The sequence below is a fragment of the Grampus griseus genome (assembly GCF_964374135.1).
Source record: "Grampus griseus genome assembly, chromosome: 15".
NCBI classification, from domain to species: domain Eukaryota; kingdom Metazoa; phylum Chordata; class Mammalia; order Artiodactyla; family Delphinidae; genus Grampus; species Grampus griseus.
The window spans coordinates 24959067-24982943 of NC_139009.1; the positions used below are offsets into that span (position 1 = coordinate 24959067).

Below are 23877 nucleotides of genomic sequence, written 5' to 3' on the forward strand. Positions count from 1 at the left end.
TAGCCGAGCGACCGCAGGCTGCAGCGGTCCCTCCAGTGAGTTGATAGCCTAAGTTCCCTGCTAAAGAGCTCCCAGGGTCAGCGAAGTCGACTGAGCGACCGGTCCCTATGGCAGACGTAGGCCGAACTGCGCACTGGGAAATGTAGTTCCATGGGGAAGGGACGGAGTGGCGGGAGCCGCACACGCGCACTAAGAGCTCAGGGCAACAAAGACGGCGGCGTGTGCGCACGCGCCTGAGAAAGACTCGGGAGGGCGTGCGCGTACGCGTGCGCGCCCGGCCGCGGTTCTGAGCTACCGAGCGGCTGAGAGGACAGAGAGGGAGGGGCAGGAGCTACCGACCGCAGGAGGAGGAGAAGGGGTTGTGCTCCTGGCCGAGCAAGGAGAAAGGGGCGGGGCTGGAGAGCAGCGCGCCGGGGTGCCGAGCTCCTGGGACCGGCGGGCGCGTGGGGGTCTGTGGCCCTTGCCGTCCCAGTGGCCGCCGCCGTCGCTTGGCTGCCGTCGGTCTGCGGGAGGCGGGTTATGGCGGCGGCGGCAGTGGGAGCTGTGAATGAGTTCTCCGGGTGGACGAGGGAAGAAGAAAGGCTCCGGCGGCCCCAGCAGCCCGGTGCCTCCCAGGCCTCCGCCCCACTGCCTGGCCCCCTCCCGCCCCGCCCCAAGGCCGGCCCCTTCGCCCCAATCGCCGCATAAGCGAAACCTGTACTACTTCTCCTACCCGCTGTTCGTAGGCTTCGCGCTGCTGCGTTTGGTCGCCTTCCACCTGGGGCTCCTCTTCGTGTGGCTCTGCCAGCGCTTCTCCCGCGCCCTCATGGCCGCCAAGAGGAGCTCCGGGGCCGCGCCGGCGCCGGCCTCGGCCTCGCCCCCGGCGCCAGTGCCAGGCGGGGAGGCCGAGCGCGTCCGAGCCTTCCACAAGCAGGCCTTCGAGTATATCTCCGTTGCTTTGCGCATCGATGAGGACGAGAAAGGTAACTGGGGGCCTGGGGGGAGAGGGCGGCGGCGCCGGGAAGAAAGCGGTGGGGTCGACGAGGGAGGGCAACACCTGCGTCCCTTTCCTGCGGGAGCCGGCGGTGCTCTTCCGTAATTGATCTGCCCAGTGAGACTGCTTCCTCGGGTTAGACCCTCATCCTCCACGATTCTCGGTTAAACACCTCTCTTCTCTCAGGCACCCTAGCCGGTGACTTTGTTTCAGACACTAGCCTACACCTACACTTCTGCATGACCCAAGTCCCTATGAGACACCCAGACGTGCTGGTGACAGTGACAGTTGTCCTAGAGTGACCACACAGATCCTTTCTAGCGCTGTAAACAGTGAGTGGCTTCCTCTGAGCCAGGTTTTCCAAAAGGTTTTGATATCGAAGAAGCTGTGCCTTGTTATAGGCTTTTAGTGAAAGCAGAGTACTGTAGTGTCAGAAAAAAAGAACAAATGGTGACTCAGTTTTGAAAGGAACAGCTGCATATGATTACAGCTGAATTTGCACTATTTTTAAAAGTTTCATAACAGTCATTTTTATGAATGTAATGACTTCTAAGTATTTTTCAGTAAAGTTCTATTTTAGTATAAAACTTTTGCTCCTGGTTAATTTGATCTCATCTAAGTAAGTATTTCAAGGTAACCTCTAAATTTTTAAATTGAAATATTGAGTGAGGACTTCCCTTGTGGGGCAGTGGTTAAGAATCCGCCTGCCAACGCAGGAGACACGGGTTTGATCCCTGGTCCGGGAAGATCCCACATGCCGTGGAGCAACTAAGCCCATGCACCACAACTACTGAGCCTGCGCTCTAGAGCCTGCAAGCCACAACTACTGAAGCCTGCGCACCTAGGGCTGGTGCTCCACAACAAAAGAAGCCACTGCAATGAGAAGGCTGCACTTGCAGCAATGAAGAAGACTCAATGCAGCCAAAAATAAATAAATAAATAAATATTTAAGAAATTGAGTGAATAGGATTAATTTATAATACCATTTTACAATAAAATTTAAAGATTTCTATTTCTGAATGAAAGCAAGGGTACTACATCCTTCAGATTTCTTTTAAGCTAACGTTTTTTAGTCTTTCTATAGGCTAGGCACTGTGTGCTCTTAGCTTTACATGTGTTACCTGTTTAGTCCTCAGAGTTACCCTGTGAGGTGAAGGTACTGTTAGTATCAGCATTTTACAGATGAACAAACTGAGGTTCAAAAGATTAAAGCAGGTCATTCCAAACCTATGCTAATTGCTAATGCCAATTTTTTTTATGGAGTTAGAAGGAGTCTTATAGCATTTTGAAAATCCCTCCTTTTGTCCCAACTCCAGTATGCTGAGATCTTCTTTTCCCTCTAACTACTCATTTTCATTGTCCATTAGTTTAAAAAAAAAAAAAGCAATCTGCAGTTCATTTGTAGTGTCTCCACTACCAACTCCAGAAACTGTTCTAGAATGTCGGTTTTGTTGAAACTTATTTCCTTTGTGAGGCCTTGGACTGAGCAGTAGGATATAAGGAAAGAGGCAGGTATTCATGGGTTTTGGAGTGTAAGGACAGAGTGGAGGTTAAGAACGTTGAAGAAAGGAGGCGTGAGGCTTCCCTGGTGGCGCAGTGGTTAAGAATCTGCCTGCCAATTCTGGGCACATGGGTTCAATCCCTGGCCTGGGAAGATCCCACAGGCTGTGGAGCAACTAAGCCCATGCACCACAACTACTGAACCTGCGCTCTAGAGCCCATGCTCTGCAACAAGAGAAGCCACGACAATGAGAAGCCTGCGCACCACAAGGAAGAGTAGCCCCCACTTGCCTCAACTAGAGAAAGCCTACGCGCAGCAACGAAGACCTAATGCAGCCAAAAATAAAAACAAATAAATAAATAAATTTATTTTTTAAAAAAAGGAGGCACATTTAAGAAAAGAATACCGGGCTTCCCTGGTGGCGCAGTGGTTGAGAGTCCGCCTGCTGATGCAGGGGACACGGGTTCGTGCCCCAGTCTGGGAAGATCCCATATGCCGCGGAGCAGCTGGGCCTGTGAGCCATGGCCGCTGAGCCTGCGTGTCCGGAGCCTGTGCTCCGCAACGGGAGAGGCCACAACAGTGAGAGGCCCGCGTACCGCAAAAAAAAAAAGAGAAAAAAATACCATGTGTTTTGGGAGGGAAGTCTTTAATCGCTTCATTCTTTTTTTAATATATATTTAAAATATTTATTTATTTATTTTTGGCTGCGTTGGGTCTTCGTTGCTGCCTGTGGGCTTTTTCTAGTTGTGGCGAGTGCGGGGTGCTGTTTGTTGAGGTGCACAGGCTTCTCATTGCGGTGGCTTCTCTTGTTGCGGAGCACAGCCTCTAGGCGTGTGGGCTTCAGTAGTTTTGGCTTGCAGGCTCAGTAGTTGTGGTGCCCGGGCTTAGTTGCTCCGCGGCATGTGGGATCTTCCCGGACCAGGGCTCAAACCCCTGTCCCCGGCATTGGCAGGCGGATTCTTAACCACTGCGCCACCAGGGAACTCCATGTTGCTTCATTTTTTATCTCTAAGGAGCATCCACGATCTCCTAGGGAGGATGAAGAAGCATATCATTATCCCTTCCTAGAGAAGCACTGTTTTATTGCACTATTTTATTATAATAGAGTCCTTTGAAGTTTACTAATCTAGGTCAAAAGTTGTTTTAGAATAGAGGGAATATATTTAAGGGTAGATCAATTCCAGTAAATACAAGGAAATTTTGTTAACACTGGGTGATGGGAGTTGGGAGGTAGCATAAGAGGTCAAGGAAAACTTAGGTATTAAAAAAAAGGATTCTGGACTCTTAGATTTAAAGAGAAATCAGTTCCATGTGAGGGGTAAGTAATGGAAGTGGAATTCAGACCTTGGGTTTCATGCTGGTGACTTATCTTTGGGTATCACATATATACCTCTATTATATTTAATTCCTCTTAAAATATTTACTGTAAATATTCTCAGCAATCTCTGTACCACGTATTTCACTCTCAGCTGATAATGTTTCTATTCAAAGGTTTTGCTTTATTTATACAGTTAGTTTATAAAGTGGACAGCAGAACAGGCAATGATAACTCTAGTTTGAATTCTACAACTGCATTATATGAGAAAATAAATTAGATCAAACCGAAACAAATTAGTTATATTAATTTTCCTTTGACAGTGAAGTAAAACTGAGTTTACGTTGTCGTGGTTCTCTTCTATCTCAAATTTTTCCTTTAGCATATTGAAAATTTTTTTACTTTACCTTTAATTCAGTGGTTGCCGGAGTTCACATTTGAAGTCTATTTGCCTCTCAGCCATCCTTGACAATACAGAACTTAATTTCAGAAGAATTTTATTCTCCCTCTTTCCTACTGCATCAAAATACATACGAACAAATTGAAATGAATTGGATAGTGTTCAAAGGTTTCCTAACTCTGTAGTTAGCCCCAAACCATTAAGAGGCTAGTAATGTCATGCAGTCCCTTTCTGTTAAAAACTTGACCTAGCTTCTAAATATACTGAAAGCCACTTTATTTCATCAGGTGAAGTGGGCTATTTCAGACTGTAGTGATATTAGTTAATTGACACATTTGGTGCCTTCAAATAATAAAGGCCAAATTAAATCTTATTTTAACAAGGTAATACATAAATGTGGTTTATAAGGTGGCTGTTTATTTTGAATTTTATTCTTTTTTATGGCATACTCAACTTTGACACTGAATTTTCATAAAGGCCTAAATTTATCTGAAACCAAGCAATTTTTAAAAAAAATAAATTTATTTTTTCTCTGCGTGTGGGCTTTCTCTAGTTGCGGCAAGCGGGGGCTACTCTTTGTTGCGGTGTGCGGGCTTCTCATTGCGGTGCCTTCTCTTGTTGCAGAGCACAGGCTCCAGGTGCGCGGTTTTCAGTAGTTGTGGCACATGGGCTCAGTAATTGTGCCTTGCGGGCTCTAGAGTGCAGGCTCAGTAGTTGTGGCGCACGGGCTTAGTTGCTCCACGCCATGTGGGATCTTCCTGGACCAGGGCTCGAACCCATGTCGCCTGTATTGGCAGGCGGATTCTTAACCACTGCGCCACCAGGGAAGCCCCTGTTTGTTTTATATGAAGCAGGTTCTCTGTCTTTTAATTCCAAGGGCCCCTTGGAATACTTGGGGGAGGAGAGAAGGTTGTAATAGTGGTTATTTGGATTAACCAGAACATGACCTAACATGCTTTGGGTGGCTCCTGCTGATAGACAAGCCTGGGGTCTCCTGAGTAACACAGTGGTGCAGGTTCTTCAGGTGTGGCTCAGTTACCTCAAGTGTGTAGGACTTGACAGACAGTAAGGGCCCAATGTATTGTATGAAAGAGAGAGAGCCAGTTTCTCAGGATAAGATAGGGCTGCAGCATCTGGCATCAAAGATAGAAGTTATCTAAATAAAATCCTTTTTTATTTATTCCTAGTCAGTTTATATTTAAAATGGAAGGTTTTTAAAAAAATTAATTACCATGTACTATAATTTCATATAATCCAATGTAGTACTTTATTTAAAACACACAAAATACTTGCTTATCCACATCTATTTTCAGAAGGTGAAGCTAGAGATTAGAAATCAGAAGTATCAGATTTGGTATACTTTCTTTTATTCCTAAAAACTATTAGATACCATTTTGAAAGGATTGATTTCAGACAATTTTCTTGTGCCTAATTTCTGCTTTAAATGATTAGAACAAGGAAAGAATTATTCTGATGGATGGACATTCTGATAATATCATACTTTTCCCAGAGAATAACATTATTTTTTATTAAATAAACAATAAACACTTTATATTTCTCTTCAAGAATATTTAGTGGCATTTGCACTAAAGAGACAAAAAGGCAGCCACTTTTACGAACTTCATACCTTGTTCTGTTTTTAGCTGATTTTTATTGCAGTTTATATTCTTCCTAGTACAGAATACAGTTGAACTGTATAAAACTCACCTGGTAACTAGATTCCTAAGATTATTGTTAGTCATCCTGATGACAATTAAGGGATAGTCAGTAAACGGATATTAAATTATTGAAGAAGGATCTTCCCTAACCCTTCCTGCCTCTTTTTCACTATCTTATTCTCTGTGCTCTACCCAATAGTAGTTGGATTTTTCAATTATGGCAAAGTGTAGATTCTCTACTTTTCTACTCGTTTTCCACTCTCTTGACCTGTATAAGATCAGTGAAGGTATTAAGCAGTGACCTAGGCTTTTTTTCTCTTGCTTTGTGAATTATTAACAAATGCTCATGCTAGACATCCTATAGAATAAAACATCTTTGAGCACACTCACATCTCAGTGGTTCATTCTGGTAGTGAGGAAAGAAAAATGTCAAAATCCACAATTTTCTTGGAACTAGTAAGTGTTTTACAGCTATATAGGTATAGCATAGACATTATACTTATTCACATATCTTTCTGTTCTTTTGCAGATATTTTATGTTGCAGTAGAGAGGGAGAGAATTAGTTTGTTGTTCTTAAGTGGATTTTGTCAGTTCCTTTCAGTGAGCTTTCACTAGAACACCCATCCATGGCTGAACAAGTGGGATTTATTACTTATTGTAACCAAGAGAACACACACCATGGGGAACCATGGTGTATCTCAGGAAAAGGCTAAAAAGAACTTACAGAATTTGGGCTTGTATTAGGTGATTTTAAGGAGGATTGAAGGAAGCAGGGTTTTGCTCTGGATTGGATGTTTTCAGGAATTGGGGATAATTCTGTGATTAAGTATCTTAAATCTAACTCACAAAGAGAGAAGACTAGAGTGAGGATGAAGCTGCAATTGGTTAAGAAGTAGTCATTAGCCCGAAGAGGGGGATGTTTGGTGTTTCATGGCTTGGCCAATGTTCACATTTTGTCTGTGTTTAGACATGATTGTAGAGTGGTCTCATTTTTGTCTTCATCCATCATGATCACAGAGTGACCTTGTCTGATGTTGTTGTTCTGTGGAATTGTTTATACTCAGTAGAACACCAAGGCTTAGTTGTAATGTCAGGTCATTTCCTTGTCACACCAAGGCTTAGTTGACGGTACCAGCTCCTCGATGTCAGGGGCTGCTTTTCTTTATCTCAGGTTTGAGAGTCTAATTTTATCCTTTTTAAATTGCAGTGCCTCTTATCCAAATTGACATTTGAATTCTGGCTCCACAGGATCTTGGACAAGTTACTTATTATTAGACTGAGATAATGTTTGTAAAATACTTAGTGTCTGCACATAGTAGGTCCTCAGAAAATGGGAACTATTGTTATTTATTTATTTATTTTACAAACTTGTAAAAAATTTTATTTATTTAATTTACTTATTTTTGGCTGTGCTGTGTCTTCGTTGCTGTGCACGGGCTTTCTCTAGTTGTGGCGAGTGGGGGCTACTCTTCGTTGGAGGCTACTCTTCGTTGCGGTGCATGGGCTTCTCATTGCGGTGGCTTCTTGTTGTGGAGCACGGGCTCTAGACGCATGGGCTTCAGTAGTTGTGGCACGAGAGCTGAGTGGTTGTGGCTCACAGGCTGTAGAGCACAGGCTCAGTAGTTGTGGTGCACGGGCTTAGTTGCTCCGCAGCATGTGGGATCTTCCTGGACCAGGGCTCGAACCCACGTCCCCTGCATTGGCAGGCGGATGCTTTTTTTTTTTTAAGATGTTGGGGGTAGGAGTTTATTAATTAATTAATTTATTTTTGCTGTGTTGGGTCTTCGTTTCTGTGCCAGGGCTTTTTCTAGTTGTGGCAAGCGGGGACCACTCTTCTTCGCAGTGCGTGGGCCTCTCACTATCGTGGGCTCTCTTGTTGCAGAGCACAGGCTCCAGACGTGCAGGCTCAGTAGTTGTGGCTCACGGGCCCAGTTGCTCTGTGGCACGTGGGATCCTCCCAGACCAGGGCTCGAACCCGTGTGCCCTGCATTAGCAGGCAGATTCTCAACCACTGCATCACCAGGGAAGCCCTGGCAGGCGGATTCTTAACCACTGTGCCACCAGGGAAGTCCCAAACTATTGTTATTAATTTTACAGTTCTTTTAAGGTTAACAGCCTCTAGAGGTTATGTTAGAACATTGTTAAACCTTGATACCTAGTTTGTACTACTCTTTTTATGAAACAGCAACAGTCTAAATGAGATTTGAGGAAGAAGGCGTATTATCTGAAGAGTGATATAAAAATATTTTTGCTAATTGTGACCCTTTGTTCAGAAAAAACAGATGGAAGTCTCCCCTTAGCATCACTCAGTATCCTAGCTTTTTATTACAAAAGAGATGAAATGATTTTTTATTCTCATGTATGTACTCGTGTATGAATGCAAGCTCTTTTTTTTTTTTTTTTTTGCGGTACACGGGCCTCTCACTGTTGTGGCCTCTCCCATTGCGGAGCACAGACTCCGGACGCGCAGGCTCAGTGGCCATGGCTCACTGGCCCAGCTGCTCCCGCGGCATGTGGAATCCTCCCGGACCAGGGCACAAACCCGTGTCCCCTGCATCGGCAGGCGGACTCTCAACCACTGCGCCACCAGGGAAGCCCTGAATGCAAGCTCTTGATAGAGAATTGGAAAATACCAAAAATGCACAGAAGAAAATTAAAATTACCTACCATCCATAGTAAATTAAACAAGACTTAAAGGAGACAAATTGATTGAAATTCTTAAGGTTTAAAGAAAATGTCCAAAACTGTAATGATTCCTTTACATGGGATTCAAAACTTTTCCAATTAAATGGGAAAAAATAAATCTTAACTTCAGAAATAAACCTTGATGGTTGAACATGAAAGCAAATATGGCCTTTTTTTGCTGAATTAAAACAGAGTAGAAAGATCCTTTCTGTGATAGTGAACTATGAGAGAATTAATCGGGGCTGTTAGTCTGATGCTTCATGGTCTCTGTGGTTTATTGTGGATTAGCACACATTAAAATGTACTGTAAGATTTTTAAAGATACCCGTTATTCCGCTAATGTGACACTTGCAAGTTGCTAGCAAAAAATTGTGTAGGAAAATGGATGTACTTACTCCCTGGAATTGTTTGTAGAATGATGCTTAAGAAGGACTAAATAGATAAGTTAAAAGCAGTGGGCTTTATGAGCTAAAATACAGCAGTGCATACAGTTCCGGAGTAGAAGGATTTATATTTATTAACAAATTTACTAAGTATGATAAAGGTAATTTTTTACATATCTCTTTATTAAAGTATTATCCCATGCCCTATTTCATTTGATCTTTGCTACAACTCATGAGGTAAAAGAAATGTCATCTTGTTTTTAGGTAAGGAGACTAAAACTCAGAGAAATTGCCAGACTTTGTCAAAGTCATACAGCTATTAAATGATGGAGAAAGACTTAAATCTCTGTCATCTAACTCACATACTTGCAAACTGACATCCTACCTCGCTACCCAAACTACTCACGTTTTGACCCTTCTTGTGGCAATCTGGGTACCACTAACATGTGAGTGAAAAGATTCAGTTGATGATTCACAAATTAGTCTGCTATTCTTTTTTTTTTTAAAACAGAATGTAGATTTACTTTTTAAAAAATTAATTAATTAATTTGGCTGTGTTGGGTCTTAGCTGCAGCACACAGGGTCTTCATTGTGAGATCTTTTGTTTCACGCATGGGCTCTTTGTTGTGGCGTGCAGGCTTCTCTGGTTGTGGTGCGTGGGCTCAGTAGTTGCACGTGTGGGCTTAGTTGCCATGCGGCATGTGGGATTTTAGTTCCCTGACCAGCGATTGAACCTGTGTCCCCTGCACTGGAAGGCGGATTCTTAACCACTGGACCACCAGGGAAGTCCCTCCACTATTATTATCTTCATTTAAAGATGGATAACATCAGTATTTTTGTTGCTTGTACAGTAACACAACTCTAAAATAATGCACAAATATAGAAAGTGAAAATCTTCTGTAATCTTATCCTTAGGGAGATGATTACTGATAAGTTTCCTGATTTTGTCTAGTTACATAAACGTAAATATTCATTAGAGGCAAAGAACCATGTTACATAGAAACTGATCTGTAACCTTTTTCACTTAATGTATGGGGACTCACTTTCCGTTTCAATATATTTAATCTTCCTCCTCTATTTTTTTCAGTTTTTAAATACACTTTTATTAAAGCATGCATAAAGTGCACAGTTAGTGTGTTGCTTAATGAATTATTAAACTGAGCATAGCAGTTTGAAACCCCACCAGGTCAAGAAATAGAATATTACTCCAGAAGCCTGCCTTTCTCATCCTCCCTTCTGCTCACTACCTTTCCCCACCCTTCACAAAGGTATCTTCAATTCCTAACTTCTTACACCATAAATCACCTTTGCCTGATCTTGAGCTTTATCAGTGAAATCATACAGTATGTGTTCTTTTTATGTATGGCTCCTTTTGCTCAACATTATGCTTGTCAGATTAATCCTTGAGGTTACTTGTGGCAGTAATTGTTCATTTTCATTGCTGTATACCAGGGAGCAGCAAACTGCCTATAATGGGTCATTTAGTAATTTTTTTTTTATTGTAGTAAAAGATAGATAACAAAATTTGCCATTTTAGTCAATTAAAGTCTGCAAATCATTGGCATTAAATACATTCACAGTACTGTGTAACCATCACCACTATCCATTTCTAGAGCTTTTCATCATCCCAAACAGCAACTCTGCATCCATTAAACAATAACTCCCCATTTCCTCTTCTCCATACTCCCTTCCTCCCAGTCCCTGATTAACCTCTGTTCTGCTTTCTGTCTCTATGAATTTGCATATTCTGGGTACCTCATATAAGTGGAATCATACAATGTCTGTCCTTTTGTGTCTGACATTTCACTTAGCATTTCAATGTTTATCAGCCTTGTAGCATATAACAGATTTCATCCCTTTTTGAGGCTGAATAATATTCCATTGTATGTATATACCACATTTTGTTTATCCCTTCATCTGTTGATGGATATTTGGGTTGTTTCCATCTGTTGTTAATAATGCTACTATAAACATTGGTGTACAAGTCTCTGAGTTCCTTTTCAATACTTTTGAGTATCCACCTAGGAATAGAATTGCTGGATCATAAGGTAATTATTATGTTTAATTTTTTGAGTGACTGCCAAACTGCTTTCCACAGCAGCTTTGCATTTTTTAAGCATATTTTTAAAAATTAATTAATTATTTTCTTTAATCTTTGGCTGCGTTGGGTCTTCATTACCGCAAGTGTGCTTTCTCTACTTGCGGTGAGCGGGGGCTACTCTTTGTTGCGGTATGCGGGCTTCTCATTGAGGTGGCTTCTTTTGTTCCGGAGCACGGGCTCTAGGCACATGGGCTTCAGTAGTTGTGGCTCACAGGCTCTAGAGTGCAGGCTCAGTGTTTGTGGCTCAAGGGCTTAGTTGCTCTGCGGCATGTGGGATCTTCCCGGACCGGGGCTCAAACCCGTGTCACCTGCATTGACAGGTGGATTCTTAACCACTGCACCACCAGGGAAGTCCCCAGCTTTGCATTTTTACATTCCCAGCACCAGTGCACAAGGTTTTCTAATTTCTTCATGTTTGTTAGTTTCAAGATTTGCTTGTTTTATTTTTATTTATATTTATTTATTTTTACTTTATTTTTTCGTCTTTTGGCCACACCACGCGGCATGTGGGATCCTAGTTCCCCAACCAGGGATCGAACCCGAGGCCCCTGCATTGGAAGTGTGGAGTCTTAACCACTGGACCGCCAGGGAAGTCTCTGTCTTTTTAAATAATGGCCATATGTGAAGTGGTATTGCATCATGGTTTTGATTTGCATTTCACTAATGACTTATGATATCAAGCATCTTTTCATGTGCTTATTGGCCATTTGCATATCTTCTTTGGAAAAATGTCTATTCAAGTCCTTTGCCCATTTTTGCATTCTCTTGGTTTTTTGTTGAACCATTTAATAAATATTTCTCTCTTTTTTTGGAATTTTGAATTTTATTTTATTTATTTGTTTATGCAGCAGGTTCTTATTAGTTATCTATTTTATACATATTAGTGTATATATTTAATAATTATTTCAAGTGCTCTTTCAAAACTATTCAACACTCTCATATAGGGGGTGTGATCCAGTAAAGCTTTATATACAAAAACAGGCAGCTGACTCTATTTGGCTCTTGGGCTGTTGTTGGTCCTAGATTATATAGTTCACTTGTAGTTCACATTATTGGCTATTAATTTTAACTACCACTACAACCATTGTAAGTTTCTGCCATCCCAATCTTCTCTTGATTTGATGTAGTCTGTTGGTTGAGTTTGAATGTTGTTGGGGCCCATATAGGAAAGAGGGAAATGTGTAAGGGAAACTAAGAACTGTTCAAGTATCTTGAAGGCCTTTTGTGTGCTGGACGCCATTGTAAGGTTTGATTTTTCTGCCATAATTTAGTCAAAAGGGGGAATTCCCTGACGGTCCAGTGTCAGGACTTGGCGCTCTCACTGCCAGGGCCTGGGTTCAATCCCTGGTCGGGGAACTAAGATCCCACAAGCTGCATGGCATGGCCAAAAGTTAAAAAAAAATTTAGTCAGAAGGATGATCACGTAGGAGCTTATGGGCTTGTAGTTTCCCCTAATTTAGGGGACTGAAGTGATTTGAGTGTGGGTGTCAGCCCTTGTACAGGCTGGCCTAGTTCATAACTCTTCAGTGATGCAGGGTCCCAACCAAAATCTTGGAATCATTGCCGCTTATTCTCCTTGGCATGCCCTGGAATTCATTTTTTGTCAGCTTAGTCCCATGAGTCTGCTGAAAGCTCTGCTTAGTTTCTTGGTCACATTTGCATTCAGAATTGACAATTGTTTCAAGCAAAAAAGTGCCCCAAGTCATAGGTTCACCTCTGTTGGCTCTTCTCTTTTCCATATTTTGGTAATTTTTTAAAACAGCCATCCTAATGGGTGTGAAATGTCCCCTCCTTCCAAATTTTAGTAATTTTCATACTGTTTTGAAAATTCTCTGATCCCTTCAAACAGATGTTTTAAAAATATTTTTCTAGTTTTTCTCTTCTAATCTTACTCTTGTAATCAAAATTTTAGTTCTGGTATTATAATTCAAGTCACAACAAATGTTCTTATACATAAATGTTGGAGTATTGCACTCTTAAAACATCAGATTTATTGAGGTATAATTTACATAAAGTTTACCCTATTTAGGGATCTATAGTTCAGTGAGTTATGACAAAGAGCTGTGTAAACCATCACCACACTCAATATATTGAATGTTTTATCACCCCAAAATCTCCCTTGTGCCTCTTTGTAGTCCTTCCCTTTGCCTCCCCCTTAGCCTCTGGCAATCACTAATCTGATTCGTCCCTCTAGTTTTGTCTTCACTGAATGTCATGTAAATGGCTTTATATAGTGTGTAGCCTCTTGTGTCTGGCTTTTTTCACTTAGCATGTTTTTGAGATTCATCTATGTTCCTACATGTATCAGTATTTTGTTCTTTTTATTGCTGAGTAGTAGTCTATGTATGGTTGTATCACAATTTGTTAATATGTTCACTAAATGATGGACATCTGGGTTGTTTCCAGTTTTTAGCTCTTATGAATAAAGCTGGTAAACATTCATGTACAGGTCTTTGATGTTTTTATTTCTTAGGGTAAATACATAGAAGAAGGGCTGGTCATGTGGTAAGTATATGTTAATGTCATGAGGAACTACCGAAGTCTTCCAGAATGGCTGTATCATTTTGTAGTCACACCTGCAAATGTGACTTGTAACTTTTTTCCATTCAAAATTAAAATCTTGGAGTTTTAATTTGTAGTTCCCTAACAGCTAATGATGTTGAACATCTTTTCTTGTGTTTATTTGCCATGTATGTCTCTTCTTTGGTAAAGTGTATGTTTTGATCTTTTGCACACTATTTTTAAATGACTTTTTAAAATATCATTGTAAGAGTTCTCTATATATTCTGCTTACAAGACGTTTATTAGACATATCGTTTTGCAAATATTCTCTCCCAGTCAATCTGTGGTCTGTCTTTACATTGTCGGATCCATCTTTTGAAGAGCAGGATCTTTTAATTTTTATGAAGTCGGGCTTATCAGTTTTTTCCTCTTTTTAAAAAATTTATTTATTTATTTATTTTTGGCTGTGTTGGGTCTTTGTTGCTGCGTGCAGGCTTTCTCTAGTTGCGGTGAGCGGGGGTTACTCTTTGATGTGGTGATGGGCTTCTCATTGCGGTGCCTTCTCTTGTTGTGGAGCACGGGTTCTAGGCGGGTGGACGTCAGTAGTTGTGGCTCACGGGCTCAGTAGTTGTGGCTCACAGGCTCTGGAGTGCAGGCTCCGTAGTTGTGGTGCACAGGCTTAGTTGCTCCGTGGCATGTGGGATCTTCCCAGACCAGGGCTCGAACCCCTGTCCCCTGCATTAGCAGGTGGATTCTTAATCACTGTGCCACCAGGGAAGTCCCACTTTTTTCCTCTTAAGGTTTGTGATTTTTATGTTCGAAGGAGTGTCTGCCTAAGCCAAGATCACAAAGAATTTTGTCTATGTTTTCTTCTGTAAATTTTATATTTTTAGGTTTTACATTTAGGTCTGTGATCCATTTCAAGTTAATTTTTGTATGTCACGTGAAGTTTTTTTGTGTATGGGTGTCCGTTATTCCAGTGTCATTTTTTGAAAAAGCTGTTCTTTCTCCATTGAATTACCTTGTCGTCTTTGTCAAAGTCAAATCAATGATATATGTGGGGTCTATTTCTGGACTTCTGTTCCATTGATTTTTTTTTTTTTTTTTTTTTGTGGTATGCGGGCCTCTCACTGCTGTGGCCCCTCCCGCTGTGGAGCACAGGCCCCGGACGCGCAGGACCAGCAGCCACGGCCCACAGGCCCAGCCGCTCCGCGGCATGTGGGATCTTCCCAGACCGGGGCATGAACCCGTGTCCCCTGCATCGGCAGGAGGACTCCCAACCACTGCACCACCAGGGAAGCCCTGGTATTTTTTTTAAATTTTCTTTCTTTTTTGTTTTTGGCTACGTCGGGTCTTAGTTGTGGCATGCAGGATCTTCGTTGAGGCATGTGGGATCTTTCATTGTGGCGCTCAGACTTCTTTCTAGTTGTGGCGTGTGGGTTTTTTTCTCTCTCTAGTTGTGGCACGTGGACTCCAGGGCGCGTGGGCTCTGTAGTTTGTGGCACGCGGGCTCTCTTGTTGAGGTGCGTGAGCTCAGTAGTTGTGGTGTGCGGGCTTAGTTGCCCTGCAGCATGTGGGATCTTAGTTCCCTAACCAGGGATCAAACCCACATCTCCTGCATTGGACGGCAGATTCTTTACCACTGGACCACCAGGAAAGTCCCTCTGTTCCATCGATTTATATGTCTATCCTTTCTCTGGTGGTCTTGTACTTTTAGGTAAGAAATATCTGTGCATTTTCTACTGTCACACTGACTTAACGAGATTCAAATAATGCAGTAAATCAACTTCCTGTTACCAACCGAATGTTAGGTAGTAGAGTAATTATTGAGCATGTGATTTTATTTGTAATCAGTCATTTCACTTGCCTCCCTGTAATGTGGTAAAACGCCTTAAAAGATTTTGTTCAGATGTTGCCAGTGAGAACTGTCATACACTGCTGTTAGGAGTATAAATTGGCACAAGCACTCTCAAAAAGCATTTTGTTGATTTCTGGTAAATGGAGAATATGTGATGAACTATGACTCATCAATTCTACTTCTTAAGCATATACTCAAAAGAAACTGGCACATGTACATAGGGGGACAGGTACAAGAATGTTTATTGCAACTATTTGAAATATTGAAAAACTGGAAACAACCTATATATCTTTTAATACGAGATAGTTGAATAAATTGTAGGATGGTATAGGATACTATACAGAGTCAAAATGAATGAACTAATCTCTGTATAGCAACATAGATCTAAAAAGCAATGTAAATTTTTAAAATAAAATGGTATCAATAAAGTAGGAACAATAGAAAAATATATACAAGTAAGGTAGACACTCAATTCACGATAGTGGTTTCTGGGAAGGAAAGGAGCATGAGAATGGGAAGAGGCACAAAAAAGGAACTTCTGTTGTATCTGTTAAGTTGCAGTTCATTTTTAAAATTTTTAAGTAAATACGATATTGTTATCAATATTCCCACCACACAGAATGCAAATGCTATTTTACTGTTTTCTGTAATTTACCCCTTTTTTAAAATTAAAAAACCAAAAATACATGTAAACAGATATTTTCTTCATAAAAAACTAGAAGGTAAGCATCCAAATAGTTTGAATTGACTTACAACAGATTCTTAATAATTTCTTCATGTGTCATTATCAAGTACTTATTGAGCACTTACTCTGGATCAGACACTGTGTAAAATACTAATGGCATTTTATATGGGTAATAAGTAAGAAATTACCCTGTCCAAGGGGCTAAATCTAGTTAGTGATTTATTTTGGGGGTGGAGGAAGGTAGGTAGGAGGTACACACTCATAAGGGGACAGTATTTCTTAGTTGTTGTGTGGTGTTTATAATAAGACTTCATCTATTCTGTGTTATCAAGAGAGTCATGATATTTTATTGATTTTGAAATTTCAAATTAAAGAATGGCATGGGGATTTTTGTTTGATTAAATAGGGACATGAGTAGGGAAAAATGAAAAACAGTTCTTATGCATGATTTCCACCTTTGCTTTACTGTATCTCTATATTAGCCACTTATGAGGCTTTGCAGAGTCTAAGGACTAAGAAACTAATTTTTAAAAACAATGAAATTTGCATATAATTGTTAACACTTTAAAGAAGTATCCTACACATATTTTGATTATGCTGAATTTTTAGGTCCTTTTGAAGATTAATTTTGGATCAAGGATAAATGTTGTCATGTTTTAAAGAAAATAGAAATGTGTTACTTAATGGCCACACTTGTAATCTCATATACCAGTTCTCATGGTGCAATCATTTATGAAATAAAAGCTAACTCTGAAAGGAGCACCCGTGAACATGTTACATCATATTTGACTACAGTTAGATTAAACAATGCTTTTTTCCTCATTATTATTGAAATCGTATTTATTTTTCCTAATAGTATATATTTTAAAAACCATTTATTTAAAATAAAATCTTAAATATTTATTTCTCTAATACAACATTTCAGTAGTTATAAGCATCAATACCATGAGATGATAAACAAATAAAGAATCACAGCTCTAAAATTTTGAGAAACGTTGATGTCTGTATCTCCCTCTTGCTGAGCCACATATACATTAAGATGCTAAAGTCCTAAGAAGTCACAGAGTAACAGTTTTCAGACTTGTTTGATCACAACTCTTTTTTTCATGTATCTCCTAATAAGAGCATGCTTTGGAAAATGTTTAGTGTATTCTTAGGGTATACTTGTGATTTATACAAATAATTATTTCTATTTTAAAGTAGGACAAAAGGAGCAAGCTGTGGAATGGTATAAGAAAGGTATTGAAGAACTAGAAAAAGGAATAGCTGTCGTAGTTACAGGACAAGGTAAGGTTATATTTACGTTTGTTTAGTAGCATCCGAAATTGTGTTCACATGATTGTCCTGATTTCAGGTCCTTTTATCTTAATAAAGGTATTTAACAGATTTTTTAATGTTCTTGTTGAAGTTAATGCTTTATTACCTATGCTAAAAATGAAGTTGTAACCAGGTATGTTCAAACTTGATTATTGTATTACTTGTGTCCTCCTTGGAACCGCTGTTCATATGTTAACCCTATTTTTAAACCTGTTTTTGAAACCTCATCCTTTCCTCATTGTCGAGGCAGGCAAGGAGTGGTTATTTCACAGACTCCCTTTTACACTGTGGGTAATGCTTGACTGCATGTTAAAATATGAGCTGTAATGTCTGACTTTGATTCACACATGGCTTTTTAAAACCAAAAAATTATTTCTCATCTTTACTTTCCTGTCACATCAAATTAAAAATTAGTCTAAGGACTTCGCTGGTGGCACAGTGGTTAAGAATCCACCTGCCAATGCAGGGGACACAGGTTCAATCCCTGGTCCAGGAAGATCCCACATGCCATGGAGCAACTAAGCCTGTGTGCCACAACTAGTGAGCCTGCACTCTAGAGCCCACAAGCCACAACTACTGAGCCTGCGTGCCACAACTACTGAAGCCCATGCTCCGCAACAAGGGAAGCCATCGCAATGAGAAGCCAGCACACTACAACTAGAGAAAGCCTGCATGCAGCAACGAAGACCTAACGCAGCCAAAAAAAAAAATCAGAGTCTTAACATTACCTTTAAATATGTAGACAACATTTCTTGCACACATACTATGTGCCCAAGCATCATTGTATGTGCTTCATACGTATTATTTCTTTTAATTTCACCACAACCCTACACTCTAAAGCTGCTACCGTTATCCTTATTTTTCGGATGAAAAACCTTAAGTGCAAAGAAATTAAGTAACTTGCGTGAGGTCTCATAGGCAGGAAGTGGTAGAGTCAGGATTTGAACCCAGGCAGTCTGACTTCAGAGCCTGAATTCTTAAATACTATGCTGTGAATAGTGGTATGTGGATACCACTATTATATGAGTAAAGTACTTCAGCTTATGATAGCTAAAATAAATTCAGAAGCAAAAATTACAATGTGTGGGCTGAGAATCTTAGCCTTATGGATCAGTCCACCCAGTGGATATTTTATCTGGTTGGCTGATTCTATAACTTATATCAGCTAATCTCCAGTAACTATAATGTGTCCAATATTTACCTTTTTCTGTAATCTCTCCTTTTTATTTTGACTGTTTCTCTAGCTACTGGTCTCCTGTATAAAAGAGAGCAGAATAGAACAAGTAAATATGGAGGATTGGGTCTTGGAGACTTTTCATGAGTTTATGAGCATGACTTTATGAATTATGTACAAAATATATTCGCTGTTCTTTGCCAAATGCATAGAAGAAGAGTTAGAAGAAAATGAGTTGGTTATAAGAAAAATAGTATTTCATTGAATCAAAAATGCCTTCAACTGTACCAAGAGAAAAAACAATGTCAATTAAATGATGACACATCCTCTTCTTATCACATAGAATTTGAATTTTAACCTTATTGAATATGCTATCTTAATCTTATTTAGACATAGCTATAACAGAAGTATTAGTATCTATGACCAAATTTTTGTATGCAGAGGAAGTGACAGACTATGTTATGACTGCAGCCTGGCTGATAGCATTAGTAGGTTGGCACAGGTTTTAAAACACTTCCCAATTTCAAAGAGTTTTAAATGTAGGGGGAAAAAATATATCTCAAAACCCGTAAAATTCATGAAATACCACAATAGGTCTGAAACCATCATAAGGAACTATAACTGATTTTTTTAAGATATTATTTGAAACTGATACTTTGTTAATTTCATAGTCTTTTTATAAAGACTATGACTCCCCATGAGATTAGTTGGTATGATAAAATTTATCTTGAAGCAGCATTAGTAGGTAAATGTAGATATTTTAATTCTTTTTTTCTGCTTTTTCTTTCAGGTGAACAGTGTGAAAGAGCTAGACGCCTTCAAGCTAAAATGATGACTAATTTGGTTATGGCCAAGGACCGTTTACAACTATTAGGTATCAATTAATGAATTGTATAACTGGAATGAGATGTATTTAAAATCTTAAAATTTAAGATTTAAAATCTTAAAAGTTTAATGAAACTTTAAATGCAGATGGAAATCAGTGAACTTGAAAATGTGTTCTAGGCTTTCTTTTAACTTCTGAAAATTTCTAACGTATACAAAACAGAAGAGTTTATTGAACTAATTATCCATCACTCAGCTTTGGTAATTATCAACTCATTGTCGGTCTTGATTTAAGACTGGCAAACTATAGCCTATGGCCTAAACCCAGTTCACTGCCTGTTTTTGTAAGTTGGCACAAAGCTACTCTCATTCCTTTGTATATTATCTGGTTGCTTTCATGCTACAGTGAGAGAATTAAGTAGTTGATACAGAGATCATACAGCCTGCAAAGCCTTTTAATATATAGCTTTTAAAAATATTTTAATATTTACTACTGGCTCTTTACAGAAAAAGTTTGCCAACCACAGTTTATATCCCTGCTTACTTTCCCCAACTTCATATTACTATTTTGAAACAATTTCTCGATATCTTTTTGTTTCATTTATAAGTATTTCATATCTCTAAAAGATAAAGATGCTTTAAAAATCAAATTGCCAAAGTAAGGAGATTGTCGCTTCTAACGTTTCCCTTCTAACGTTTCCCTTCTTTCCGTCCCTTCCTTATTTCCTGTGTATCACTTAGTTTTTACTTTGATTTGTAACTAGAACAAACCTTCAAAAAGAAAACTCATTTCATTATAAAATGAAGGTAATGAGTCTTCCCTCTGGGGAAGCTGTGAGTATTAAATGGGATGATGGACATGACTGCCAAAAAAAAAAAATTGCCAAAATACCATTATCACACCTAAAAAATAACCAATAATTCTTTTAATACTAACATAAACATAAAAGTAATGGCCAAAAAAATGGTCAGTGTCCAAATTTATATATAATATATAAATAATGTGCAGTCAGTATCTCAAAATTTAATAACTCCTACTATTTTTTTAATAATTTAATTGTTTGAATCAGTATTTCAAGAAGATCCATACTATACATCTTTTAATATACAAGTCTGTTTTTTCTTTTTCTTGCAATTCATTTGCTGATGAACCAGATCTTTTCCACGTAGTGTTTCCTGCAGTCTTTCGCTCCATGCATCTCCGTGTTATCTTTTAGTATGTTCTTCTGTCCTCCCTATAAATTGATAGTTGGATATAGAGCCTTAATTGGATTGAAAGTAGATTTTTATTTTTTAATGATAAGACTACTTGATAGGTGGTTTTGTGTTTATCCATCAGTATTTCTTGTGATGTTAGCAGCAGTTGATGACTTACGCCTAGTGACATTATAATTGTCATTCTTTCTGCATTCATCAGCTGTAAAAGGTCTATAAAGAGAAACTTCTCATCTTCTGTTTGATGGTATAGGTTTTAAAAATATATTCTTAAGGTAAATCTACTCCTCAAACAAGGTGGAACTAAAACCCACCCTTCTTGGGTGGTTCTGCCATAGCTTGATGTGATAGAAATGGTAGCAACTTGGTATACAGGCAGACTTTATTTGTTGCTCTGTGCTTTTGATAAGTTATTTGGCATTTCTGAGTCTTCTTTATTTCATTTGTAATATGAGGCTAATAGATAATTATTATCTCACTGTATTTGTGACTATGAATTGTTGAAGGAACCTAACCCATAGTAAGTACTCGAAAATGCTGGTTTTTGTTCATCTCCTTACCTGTGTGTAATCACCACCCCTGCTTTTGTGTACATATATACACATATGGTTTTTATTAATTCACTTATTCATTCATTCCTATATGGTCCATGGTGTTTATAAACTTTGCCCCACATTTTTGAAAGAGAAACCCTTACTGTTTTCAGATAGCTAACAAGGCAGGGTTCTCCTGGCTTCTGTGGCTGACAGTTTGCTTTCTTACTTCCTAAGTGATGGTTATTACTGTGTCAAATAAAATTACATGTTACATCAAGGGTTGTTGTAGTAAAATAATTATCTAATTGTTCTAGTTGGTCCTTTCTATGTGTTTTAGCTATAACACCTTTTCAGTATATGTACAAAGTATCAATGTATGTGATGCAGATTAAGTTTGATTATGGAACATTTTGTAACATGTTTCAAATTGAATAATAGTTGGTTTTTATCTTTTATCAGTATTTGAAATTGTGATATGGTAAAACATTAGAAGCAACTCATCAATTCATAGACTTGTCTTTAAATGCAACTTAGTAATTTCTTATTTGTGTTGTTAGAGGAGAGGACAAAAAGATATATAATATAACATGAAGCTAGGCTTTAATAGAATTAATATTTGGTTGTTGTTGTTGTCTGTTATCCTCAAAATTGCTATATGTCCATTCATGAAAGATGTTACTTTAAAAAAGAGACGGTGGAATAAAAGACATCATCAACATTTTCCTGTCTTCTGAGAACGCAGAATATCTGGGAGTTATATACCAAAGACAGTAAAAAAGAAGTGTGCACAAGTGCATAGTAGAGCATATTTGTGTATTATGTGCTGGTTAAAAAAATGGAGCTTTTCAGAGGTGGGATGCCTGATAGGTATCTAAGTAGTATGGAGAATGATAACTGGGAGTTCCCCATACAGACTGGTTTGAGAGGATGTAGCATCTCTGATAAAGATGGGAAGAGTTCATATGTATTACATATCTTCAATTTAGTGATAGTGAACCTTAGCGCAAAGCTTAAGTGTAAAACCTGCTGTAGATAAAAAGATAATTTTGGCGTTGGTGTCTGGTATACTTGGCAATTACCCTTTTTAAAAAAAATTTAGCTTCATTCAAGGTCCATTTATTAAGTCCTTACTCTGTACTAGGAACGGTGCCAAGGGATATAAACTGAATTTCTTTCTTTTCTTTTTTTTAATTTATTTTTGGCTGTGTTGGGTCTTTGTTGCTGTGCGCAGGCATTCTCTAGTTGCAGCAAGCAGGGGCTACTCTTTGTTGCGGCGCGCGGGCTTCTCATTGCAGTGGCTTCTCTTGTTGCGGAGCATGGGCTCTAGGCGCATGGACTTCAGTAGTTGTGGCACGTGGGCTCAGTAGTTGTGTCTCGCAGGCTCTAGAGCACAGGCCAGTAGTTGTGGCGCACAGACTTAGTTGCTCCGCGGCATGTGAGATCTTCCCGGACCAGGGTTTGAACCTGTGTCCCCTGCATTGGCAGGCGGATTCTTAACCTCTGCGCCACCAGGGAAGCCCTGAATTTATTTCTTAACTCGGGAAATATTTATTGGGTGGTTATCATGTTCTAGGCACTTAGGATATAGACAAGGATCCTTGTGTCATAGAGTTTATATTCCAGCAGGGAGAATACTGACAGTAGGCAATAAACATAAAGAATAAATAAGTTATTCCATGTGTTAGAAGGTGATAAATTTGTGGAGAAAAGAAAACATAAAACACAGTACAGGGGATTAGGAGTAGATGGGAGATGGTCTGGGTTTTTAGTTTTAAATAGGATAGTCAGGGTATATGCCTCTTGGAGAAGTTGACATGACCTGTAAGTTAGCCTTACAGGTATCTGGGAGAAGAGTGGTCTGGGGAGAAGTAAGAGCTGATGCAAAGCCTTAAGAAAACACATCTGGTATGTTTGAGAGGAGCAAAGAGGCCAGTGTGCCACAGCAAGGAGAGTATAGTAGAGATGAGGTCAGAGAACTAATGGTGGTGGGGTAGGCAGAGGGGGCGGCCATTACAACATGCAGGACCTTACAGGCCACTGAAGATTTGAACTTTTGCCACCTGTGAAGTGGGGAGCAGTTACAAGGGTTTTTTAGGAAAGGAGTAACATCATCTGACTTCAGTTTAAAAAGGATCCCTCTGGTTGTGATGTTGCAAGGGTATGTTATGTACCAAGGAGAGCAAGTAGGACAACTATTGTGGTAAGCTAGGAGAAAAATGATGGAGGCTTGGACCAGGATGATACCAGGAGTAACAAGTGGTTGGATTATGATTGTAGTTGAAACTTGAGCAAACAGATTTACTGATAGATTGGATAAAATGTTCCTGTGTTTAGGCTCTTGTTGATATAGTGGAGAAGGCAGACATAAATAGATAAATCATCATTACTGCAGGATGGAGATACACAGATATTTTGTAGAGTTGGGAAAATAGGTGTCTGAGAAATCTTCCTGGAAGAAACCTAAAGTGGGGATTTAAAAAGATAAATAAAAATTATTAATGGTTGGGTGGAAAGATATTCCGTGAGGAACTAACAGCATGAACATAGACTCAGGGACAAGGAAAAGCATGGTGCTGGTAAAGACATGAATTTGGGATTGCTCAGGCATAAGAAGTGTAGGCAGATCATGGAGGGCCTTGTTGGTCATACAAAGGAGATTGAGTGCTAATCTGTGGGCAATGGGAAACTGCTAAAGGGTTGTAGGCACACAAGTTATGTGGTAAAATTTCCCTTATAAGTAGATCACTG

The 23877-nt window shown here is 39.5% G+C and overlaps 1 protein-coding gene across 5 annotated transcripts in view; it reads left to right on the forward strand.

Moving 5' to 3' along the window:
• Positions 1 to 421: 421 nt before the first annotated feature.
• Positions 422 to 23877, forward strand: part of SPAST (spastin) — a 62671-nt gene continuing 39215 nt past the window's right edge. For 3 of the 5 annotated variants that reach the window (XR_014297783.1, XM_082671993.1, XM_082671995.1), the window contains exons 1-3: positions 422 to 962; positions 17263 to 17349; positions 19344 to 19427. Coding sequence is in view for 4 of the 5 variants with exons in the window: in XM_082671993.1 (XP_082528119.1) it covers positions 548 to 962; positions 17263 to 17349; positions 19344 to 19427 (586 nt within the window). In the remaining variant the exon portion in view is untranslated. The remainder of the gene's footprint in view (positions 963 to 17262; positions 17350 to 19343; positions 19428 to 23877) is intronic. The other 2 variants (XM_082671994.1, XM_082671996.1) reach the window with 1 other exon arrangement.